This window comes from Pteropus vampyrus, unplaced genomic scaffold (assembly GCF_000151845.1).
Source record: "Pteropus vampyrus isolate Shadow unplaced genomic scaffold, Pvam_2.0 Scaffold319, whole genome shotgun sequence".
Classification (NCBI taxonomy): Eukaryota; Metazoa; Chordata; class Mammalia; order Chiroptera; family Pteropodidae; genus Pteropus; species Pteropus vampyrus.
The window spans coordinates 294,373-304,576 of NW_011889100.1; the positions used below are offsets into that span (position 1 = coordinate 294,373).

At 55.7% G+C, this 10,204-nt stretch overlaps 2 protein-coding genes across 2 annotated transcripts; one reads left to right on the forward strand and one right to left on the reverse strand.

The window, feature by feature from the left end:
- The first annotated feature begins 6 nt into the window (after positions 1–6).
- Positions 7–2,436, forward strand: CUNH1orf56 (chromosome unknown C1orf56 homolog). Its single transcript, XM_011377636.2, has 2 exons — positions 7–1,508; positions 2,310–2,436. Exons 1-2 carry the CDS (start codon positions 444–446, stop codon positions 2,328–2,330), a joined length of 1,086 nt encoding a protein of 361 aa, XP_011375938.1. The 5' UTR covers positions 7–443; the 3' UTR covers positions 2,331–2,436.
- Positions 2,437–4,483: 2,047 nt separating this feature from the next.
- CDC42SE1 (CDC42 small effector 1) lies at positions 4,484–7,320 on the reverse strand. The gene is made up of 4 exons (XM_011377637.2): positions 7,009–7,320; positions 6,441–6,551; positions 5,384–5,472; positions 4,484–5,122 (listed from the first exon to the last, which is right to left on the reverse strand). Exons 1-3 carry the CDS (start codon positions 7,060–7,062, stop codon positions 5,398–5,400), a joined length of 240 nt encoding a protein of 79 aa, XP_011375939.1. The 5' UTR covers positions 7,063–7,320; the 3' UTR covers positions 4,484–5,122; positions 5,384–5,397.
- Between the last annotated feature and the right edge of the window lie 2,884 nt (positions 7,321–10,204).

A 10,204-nucleotide genomic window follows, 5' to 3' on the forward strand; every position in this document is an offset into this window, starting at 1 on the left:
GGGAAGGTGAGAGGTGGATGGGAAGGGCAGGCCAGGAGCCGCTGGAATCTCCGGGAAGCGCTGGGTGCCCCTCTTTCCCTCTCGGTCAAGCCTGCTGCCTGCGAGCCTGGGAACGAGTGTTTTCGAAACCTGCCTCTCTGTCCTCTCTAGTCCTTTCGGGTCTGTAGCGGGTAATAAACTGCGGTGAGAGACTTAAGCTCTGCGTCGAGGAAGTGAACTTTCCCCCCAGCCCCTCGCCTCCCCCTCCGGCTGCGGGTGGGGTTCCCGCCTTGGGGTCCCCGAGGACAGAGGCCTGGGGAGGGGCGTGGCTCGCGCGTCGGAGCCCCGCCCCCGCGGCCTCAGTTCTAACGACCCGGCAGGTCGAGAGCCCAAGGGAGGGAGAGGAGGTGGGAGCCCCGGCCTCGGTCGCTGGCCTCCCTCCCAGCCCCACACGGCCTAGCCCCATGGTCCCCGCCGCCGTTGCGCTGCTCTGGGCCCTGCTGCTGAGTCTGGGGCCCCGGGCGGCGGCGGGGGCCCAAGGCCTGACTTCGACCAGCACGCCGCCGGTCAGTTTCCGCCCCAGGAGCCCGATGACCCAAAACGACTGGTCCACCGCCCGGACCAGTGTTTCCCCGAAGAGTACGGTAATCATAGAGGACGAGGATGACATGGTGGCCGCTGCCGACCGCCTGGCAGGCCCGGCGGCTGCCGAGCTCTTGGCCTCCACGGTGTCCACGGACGTCAGCGGGTCGCATTCGTGGGACCGGGAGGACGGCTCTTTGGAAGAGGGGGTTGTGATTAACGCGGACAAGAACAGCTCGCGATCAGAGGTTGTCAGTACCGTCTCCAGTACAGCGACGGAGTCCAGCTCCAGGTTCCCGGCGAACGTGCAGGAGGCGGAGTACAGGCTGACCACCAACATGGCGCCCTTCACGGGCAAGTCCACTGACGACCTGCTGCTCACCGGCAGCAGCCTGACCAAGTGGACCACGGCGGGGGCCACCCCCAGACGCTGGCCGCAGTACTCGTCCACAGCCATGCCGCCTCCCGAGAACCTGCGGCTGATGCTCATGCCCTGGGGCCCGTGGCACTGCCACTGCAGGTCAGGCACCATGAGCCGGTCCCGGGCTGGGAAGCTGCAGGGCCTTTCGGGGCGCCTCCGAGTTGGGGCGCTGAGCCAGCTCCGCACGGAGCACCGGCCTTGCACCTACCATCAGTGCCCTTGCGACCGGCACCGTGAGGAGTGCCCCCTGGACTCGGGCATCTGTTCTGGCACCGGCTGCGCCACTCAGAGCCGCGTCGCCACCGCCGGCACCGCCACCGGCACCACCACCACCACCACCACGACGACTACGACCACGACCACCACGACCACCACGACCACCCTACCCCCGCTCAGCCAGAGACTCAGACCCACCCCGCTGCACCTCCTGGGCCCCAGCGCCGCCCTTGATTTTTGGAGGCGGGTCAGGATTGGGCTGGAGGATATTTGGAACAGCCTCTCTTCCGTGTTCGCACAGATGCAACCAGTAAGTGTTCGGTGATGAGCCAGGATCTTTGTCGATGGATCTGAAAAGTCCCGACAGCCAAAACCCTCTTGCTAAACCAGCCAGTGTGCTCACATGAACTGTTACTTATGTGCTTGGTTATTGATCTGTAACATGCATTGGTTTATCAGTGTTATCATTGGCCATGGACTCCACCTTTTATTAGGCAACATGTATTATCGGTCATTAGCTGACGGTTGACCCAGTTGTTAAGATCGTACATATGTAAACAATTCTCGATGCACAGATAATGCATGTGGGAGATGATTAAGTTTTCAGCTTACTCGTGCAGTTTAACAGTCACAGCAGCCAATATTTGAGTCTTGCTATGTGCACTTTACGTGAGTCAGTTCTCCAATACCCCATGAGGTATTACTGTCCCCACGTCACAGATGAAGAAATGGGGTCTTATACAACTGGTAAGTGGCAGAGTCACAGCAGGATTTAAACCGGGTTTGTTTGACGCTAGTGCTGATGCTCTCACCGCTGTCCCAAAGAACGTTCTCAAGGAATGACAGTCCTCTGCTTCCCCAAAGGGCCCCCAAAGGCTCTGACTGACCTGACGAAATATTCTCAGTTGGTAGAATGACAGGACCTTTGGGGAGAGGGGATGGACAATAAAATGTAGGCTTGGTCATTTTGCTGGTTTCTGTTCCTTCTCCAAGTATAAATGGGGGGAGGGGGCAGTTGTGCTGAGGGAATGAGGGTTTTTTGGGGAAGCAAGGAAGGGAAGAGAAATAGCTTTGTTATAATATTTCACCTTTTCTCTGTTTCCTCACCCAGATAGACAGAAACCGGAGGTAATGGCCACCGAGCTGCAAGAAGCGTCAGAATCTCGCCCTCCCCTCCCCCTTCAATCTCAGCACCCACTGGGTATTTTTAGTACAGAAAAACAAAACTAGAAAAAACATTGTTCGGTCTTGTGTCTTTTTACAGAGGTATCTGAGGGAGGAGAGACCAAAACTCTCTTGACTTTTTTTTAAATGCATACAGCACCTGGTCTTCCTAGGTGGTCTCCCATCCAAGCAGGCCCCACCCTGCTTAGCTTCCGAGATCAGACAGGATCCGGCATGTTCAGGGTGGCATGGCCGTAGACGCTCTGGGCTCTTAAACTGAACTGTGTGCCAGCAGCATCTGGCCCTTCCTCTGTCCCCCAGAGAAAATGTCATTCATCTTCCTCATTTCTTGAACAAGTGCTTCTTTAAAGACTTTAAAATCCCAGGTGAACACCAAGAGAAGGGACCAGGAAGAGTGGGGGGCTGAGCGCCCCCTGGAGGCTGGCGGCCTCCTGCCTTCACAACCTTCAGCCGCCTTCTCTCCCCAAAGGGCAATGTTGGTCCGAAATTCCACGCCAGCCACTTCCTAGGAGCTCCTTCATCAGCCATCTGTAGCCTTTAACCCAGCTTTGCCAGTAGTGATAGACTCTGAGACTATTTTGCTTAAACTTTTTTATTTGAAAAATGCATTTAAAAGTCCAACAAATTTTTTAATATAAATTATGACTCTCAGACCCATTGTCATCACTCTAAATATTGTTAAAGTGATGGCAGCATACACATCAGAGACGGAACTAAAGGCGAGAGAGCACCAAAGAAAAGTCTGTGTCCAAAGAATAGGCATTAGGATAAGGCTGAAGATCAAGGTGACCAGTGATTCCAGGAGTCCCCCATCTTTCTGCCCTGTCCTGTCAACCCTTCAGATCTAGTATAACCCTCAGGCTATTGACTACTTCCGGAGCAACTAGCTAGACGGAAAGGTCAACTGTGAAAGTATCTCTATGACCAATCTCACTCGGACCCTGAAAAACTTCGGGAAATACCCTGAAACTTGAAAAAATTTAACCTCAGTCACTGTAGGTGGGGGCAAACTGGATGGATGGTGGATCCCAGTTCCCACAGTCCTGACCCCCGAGCTAATAAATGACAGCTCCTCTGTCCTGTTCTGCCTTCCAAAGCTTCCCACGAGGAAGGGGCCAGAACAAAGAAGACCTGAGAAAACAAAGTGCCTAAAGACCCTGCTCCTCCATCCCTCTCCCACCGAGAGCACTCTTCAGCTGGGCGGGGGGCGGTCTTCAGACAAAACTCCCTGAGCTTTAAAATTCGGGGAGGATAAGCTGGGGTGTCTGCAGCTTCTCTCCTCGCTCCCCAATTCCACCACACCCTGTTCACGCCTCCACGCAGGAAACCCTCCTCCGAGAGCGGGAACAGAAGCACAGCACGCGTCCGTCACAGAGACACCGCATGCAAGGGCAAGCAACACAATGAACAGTCGTTTGGAGGTTGTATGCAGCCCTGTTAAGCCTAGTCTACAAGGGCCCTAGTTCATCAAGGCTCAGGCTTAGGGTGAATCATGGGATGGGGTACTGGGCGGGGGAGGGAATCAAAGAGAAAAATATCTTGACTCTAGAGCAGTAGCTCTCAACTGGGGGTGATTTTGTCCCCCTAGGAGATACTTGGCAAGTCTGGGGCCATTTTTGGTTGTCATATCTAGGGTGGGCCAGGGATGCTGCTAAACATCCTAATGCACAGGACAGATCCCCATGACAAAGAATTCTCCAGCCCTGAATGTCCAGTGTCTAGGCTGAGAGACCTTGCTCGGTGGGTCTCCTTGCTCCCAGGTAGTGAGGGTCTTAAGCTCCTGAAACTCACAGATGACTGCTCTCAACCTGTTTCTCACCCGCCTCCCGCCCTCAAGGGTCAGGAAGTCCACGCTGAGACATACAAAACGCCTAGTTTTGCTGAGTTCTGGGTTTCTCTCCAGATCCCTCTTCCTTCTCTCACCTGGGCCAGCAGGGAGGTTGGCAGAGGGCAGGCCAGGTCCCTAAGACTTAAATGGAATGTCATCAGGTTAACATCCACCTCTCAACTGTCATTCAGTGGGATATAATAAGGCCCCTAACAGCAGTGGAGTTAAGGACAGAGGTAGTAGCAGGATGGGGGGAATTAAGAGAACTCATCTTAAATTAAAATTTTAATTAATTAAAAAATAAAGGAAAGATGTTGGGGAGCTAGCAGTGCTACAGAAACAGCAGGGTTAGAGGCCTAACTAGAGAAAGACCTTGGTATTGGCAGAGAGATACCGAAGAGATGTGAGCTTAAGGTCAGATTTAAAGAGAGCAGACTGGGCAGTGGCCGCCCGCCCGCCCAGCGCCAATCATTCATTCCAGGAGGAAAGAGAAGGGCAGGCAGGTAGGGAGCTTCTCAGCAAAGCCAGCTTCAGCTCTGGTAACGTCGCCCACCTGCCACTTAAGGAGTTCCAGGTTAAGAGTTTAAAACAGGTGGCACTGAGACCGTCATTCAGGAGCAGGGAACCCAGTCCGGGTTCCCAGGAACTCCTACTTCAGATCTGAGCGTGTCCACGGCTTCGGCTGAGTGCCTCTGACCACCAGTAGTCACTTGTTCAGTCCTGCTGCCTTGACCCCATCACCAGGAGGGGCTACAGCCAGAGGGAGCAGAGGGAGTCCAGCCCCCACGCCTTCTGAGGCACTGTTAGGCAGACAAGGCAAAACGGGGGCCCAGGGCACTGGTTCTAGGAGGGACCTGGTGGGGGAGCATCTCTTCTGGACTGGACCGAGTGGAGGTTTCAGACAGTAGAACCTGATTTTTTAAAAAAAGAAGATTAGCCTCAAAGAAAACCAAGGCCTTAGGGGGAAAGGCAGCCCCCAGCGCAGACTATTCCCACAGCGGGCTCTTCTCTCCGCCTGTCTGCTGTCTGCACACCCCTCTATCTCTGCCCTTCTGGACCCTCCATCCCTGATTCTGCCACTCAAACTCCTCCTTGCGCTTCCCATCCCTGCAGAGGATCAGGGTCCCGAGGCGGGGGCTGGAGGTGCTGGCTGGGTTTCTCGAATGACTCACCATTCCCGGCGGAGCTACAAGCCCCGAGGACTGCTCCACGGCCTGTCCCGGCTCCCCTTGGATCGCATCTGCTCCTGCACCGCGCCTGTCTGCGGGAAAGCGCCGTGACGCCCCGGCCCCCGCCTTCCTGCGCACAGAACACACACGCATGCACACACACGCACACTCATGCACACACGCACACACACGCACGCATGCACACACACGCGCACACTCATGCACACATGCACACACATGCACGCACACACGCATGCACACGCACACACGCATGCACACGCGCACACTCATGCACACATGCACACACATGCACGCACACATGCACACACGCACACATGCGCACACACGCACACTCATGCACACACACACGCACACACATGCACACACACGCACGCACGCACACGCACACACCTGCGCAGGAGGACAGCCCCTATACCCTCCATAGGGGAGGCTGACCCCACCTCAGTTTTAACCCGAAAAGGTTAAAAGTAACCGCCATTCTTCCAAGGGCGGTCTCAATGCCTCCCTCCACACTGGCCTTCATGAGAGATAAAATGAGTCTTTTGCTAAAAAGATCCTCTTGCAAAGGACCTTCTCATATTTATCTAAGTTTTGCAATTGGTGAAAAGACTCCTTCACTATCTCCAGGCCCATTTCCCTTATTTTGAGCAGAAATACATATCAGACATTATTTAGGACAGGGGTGCTCGGCCTTTTTCCTGCCACGACAATCCCAACCACAATGACTGACTGGCACGGAGGAGTCCGTTCTTGAACAGAAGGAAGGGTTATGGTTTTTGGAAAAAGTCATCCAAATAACTCTTAAAGACATATATATCCCCCATCCCGATGAAAAACAATCTGCTCACTGCAAAAATGAGGGGGCCAAGGCGGGGGCCCTGAAACGCCAGGGCTCAGGTCGACACGGCTGGTGACCGACACTTGCCTTGCTTTTTACTTCCCCATCAAGTATTTTGTCATGTCCCCCGCTTGAACTTTCAAAAAGGGGAACAGTTCTAGGCCACAACCCCATGTGGACCTGCCCCCATTCCCTTGTTACCATGGCAAGTCCATCGCCGGCCCCCATCTCCCCAGAGCCAATGTGAGTCAGGTGGACAAAATTCATCGGTTCCCCAATCATGGTCCGGTCGATCCGTCTCCTCTTCTTCTTCTGCTTGGAGAAAAGGGGGGCGTTACGTCTGAAACCGCCTCCTGCAGTCAGTGGCAGAAGGGAAAACCACTAAAGGAAGAGCGAAGGGCCTGGTGGGAAAGGGGACGAGGCCCAGTAACAGGGACATCGCCAGAGTGTGAAAGGCAAGGCTGGGCCGATGCGAACAGAGAGGACGCAGGCAGGGTGCTGAGGGCAGTGGCCTGCACAGTGAACACTGGACAAAGAAAGGACATGTCAAAGTCACCTCTGGCTGATGAGGAAACAATGGGGAAAACTGACAGGTATTAAGCTCCACCTGCAGCCCCGGCCCAACTCAGCATGGACAGGGACAGGAGGCGACAGCCAGCGGGATCCTCACTTCCTCCCCCAGCACACACCTGCCTGGCCTGGGAACTATCCCGACAGACCGGCACCCAGACCAGCACCGGTAGCTGAGGGGCGGGGCGGGGAGACTCACCGGCTGGGGTTTCTCTACCACACAGCAGCCCAGCTTGTGCCAGAATTCACTCATGTTCCCCGCAGGTTCCAGTTTCACGCCTCCGCCTGAGGCCCCAGAGGGCTCCCGCTCTGCTGCCTTGACAGCCCGCTCCTCCCCTCAGGTGTAACAACACCTGGGTTCACAGCTGGACAGCTCTAGAGAAAGAGTCCTGGGAACCCTGAGCTGGCCAGTGAAGGTCAGTGTCTCAGACCCTGAGCAGCGTGGACGAGCTGGGCCAGAGGGTGGGGCGGGCGGGCACGAGGCTATGCGCTCCTCAGATGTGGAACCCTGGATGAACGGAAAGGTTAATGAGAACCCCCTCCTTGAGAAGCCTCCCGACAAGCCCGTCTTCTCGTCCTCCCTTTTAAAGGCCCTAGTCCCGTACCCGACAGTGTCCCCAAACGTAAGAACCACAGTCTGACTCTGAGAAAAAGGAACCAGGACACCAAGGGGCTAAGGAGTGGTAGCTGCTGCCACCCGGGAGACGAAGGGGGCTGGAGGCATCTAGGGTGAGAGGAGGGGAGGGGACCAGAGGACAGTGGCAAAGTCTGGGGTTGCTCCGAGCTCTGCCTCCCTTCTCCCACGGTTTAGGGCAGGAGGGGAGGGGCACTTCAGTGACTTTGAAGAGGAAATGGTGGTTTTTTGTTTTCTCAAACAAGGCCTCCACCCCGTCCCTCCCTCCTTCCTTACCTTGCCGTGAACACCTAGGTTTTCTTTAAGAAAAGAGAACCTAGGTGTTCAGGGCAAGGTAAGGAAGGAGCAGCTTGGACCTCAAATAAGATTCTACAGTGAGGAATTTCTTCCCTCTCTGTTCCCTGACCTTGTTCCTCCTCATTTCCCTGCACTAAGATCCAGCCCCTCCCAAAAAACGGTTAACCGTTCCCTTATTACTTGACCTTGGGAGCCTTCCCGAAGGCTGACCACACTGTGTCCTGTGTCGCCGCACCCCTGCTGTGCACCTGTTTGCACATACGTGGCGTGGCCACAGCTCCGTGTGTCTCATACGGACCATCTGTGCACTGTCGTAGGTACACGTGCCAGGTATCTTCTGTCCCATGAGAATTTTTTTCCAGCCTCCCCACCCTCTTCACATGTCCTATCGTGCCACTCTGCTCTGCCTCACATCCCACAGGACCCGGGCCTCCCTCCCTCCCTCCCTCCCTCTCTCCCTTCCCCCCTCATGCTGTGACCTGCTCTCTCCTCCCTCCTCACCACTTCCCCCCCAAGTGTCATCAGCCAACCAGACACAGGAACTTTCCAACAGCATCAGTGTCCAAGGAAGAACTTTCATTACTGCCGGCCAGGGCAGGGCACACCTAGGTTGCCCTTATGCACACTGCACTTCTCCAGTCCTATAATACAAGCCATCTCAAAGGTTCCAGACAGGGCAGTTTGCCGAATATCACACTGAACATGCACATGAACCTCTCCCTCCCTCCAGGCCCGAAACCCTGAGGCCCTGGGGCCCTAGACTCATCTAAGAACTGAGGGCTTTTTTCTTAATGGCCTTGAGATGAGATCACACAAACACTGAGACACAGCTTCTAGGGGAGGGAAGGACCCAGGAGTCTGGACTTTTCCCCTATTTCCCTTCCCACCACTGGAGGGGAGGGGTAGCGAGACAGGGCGGAAGTCAGGAGCAGAGAGCTGTGGTCAATGGGGAAGTCGGTCACAGGGTTTGTTGTGATGGTGGCTGGTGGTGGCTGGAGGCAGGGGTGGGGGGTGATGAAGAAAACAATGAAGAATCAGAGGAAACCCCCAACACCACCAGACAGGCTATACTGAGACTGGACTCTCCCCAGTACCCCCCTGCTCAAAGCTGAGTGGACAGAAGTGGGTGGTGGGAGGGGTGAGGGGTGAGGAGGGAAGAGGGGGAGGAGGAGAGAGAGAAAGGGGCAGAGAGGGAACAAGGACGGTTCTGTTCCTTTTCCAGGGACCTGGCCAGAGCTGTGTGGAGGGAAAGTGTGTGTGTGGGATTTGGCATGAAATGACCAATGATGATGAGAAGTGACCAGGAAATTCCATTCCCTAGGCCATAAGGGTCTCTAAAACTTGGGGGTGGGGTCACAGTGTAGAGAAAACTGGGCAGGGAGAATGGGGAGGAGGGACAGACTGAGGCCAAAAAAGGAAGTAAGATCGATTTGGTTGTCACTCTGGTTCTTTAAAATATCTAAAGAGTGGGTTGAGGAAAAATAAAGTCCTGAGCAACCCGGAAGAGGTACCGAATCCACGGCCCACTACTTCAACCCCACCTGAAGGGGAAGGGGCTGGGAAAACAGCAGGGGGGCTCAGGATTAGATCACCTAAGGCCAGATCCTCACCGCCAAGCCAAGGAGGGCTGAGAACTGGGCCTGAGGCCCAAAGAGGAACGGTGAACTGCAGCTGGGAAAGACACCAAGGTCAAACTGGAACTTAAGAGCTAAGAAACTACTAGGGAGTGAGCAGGAGAAGTGATGGGAGAGAGGTTCCAGGGAGGAAGGACAGAGGTAGTTTCCACGGCGGGTTCCAGCCCCAAACCGGTTTGCCCGGTCCCGCTGCCTCCAGCCCCAAAGCCTCCAACCCGCTGCCTGACAAGCCTTCACAAGAAGCAGCTGGGTTGAAAGAGAAAGAGAAAGAGCGTTAAGAGAATGGAGTGGGCAATTCTGGCTAGAAGCCCAGGGCTGCAGCTGGTCCCTGCGGAGCCCTCCAGACACGGAGGCCTGCTGAGGGGTTCTAGAGAAGTAGGGATGCACCCCACCTTTCAGACAAGTGACCGGCATGTGCCCCAGCATCTACCGTGCCCTTCCCTCAAGGACGGTCCTGTGGGGACGTAAGAGGAAACAGAAGTAGGCCCTAAACTCCCCCTCCCCAATATTTTCAGCCCTTTCAGTCAGGGATTCCATTTCTGCCCAGCCCCCAAATCTACCCCGAAATTCTCCGCTCCTCCCACCGCTGAACTAGGGGCTGGGACCGCTCTGTGAATCCTGGGGACTCTCGCCGTCTTCCGTGGCTGCCTCAGCCTCAGAACCGGGACCCGGCTCGTCTTCACTGTGTCTGGCACACGCCACCACCGAGGGCCGTGACTCTCGGAGGCTTTGCCCCGTCCCGGCTCCCCGCCGCCCCGTCCCTTCTCTCCGTGCTACTCTTGAGCGGCCTCCGCCTGCCGGCCGCACGGGCGTGGCTGGGGACGGCGACT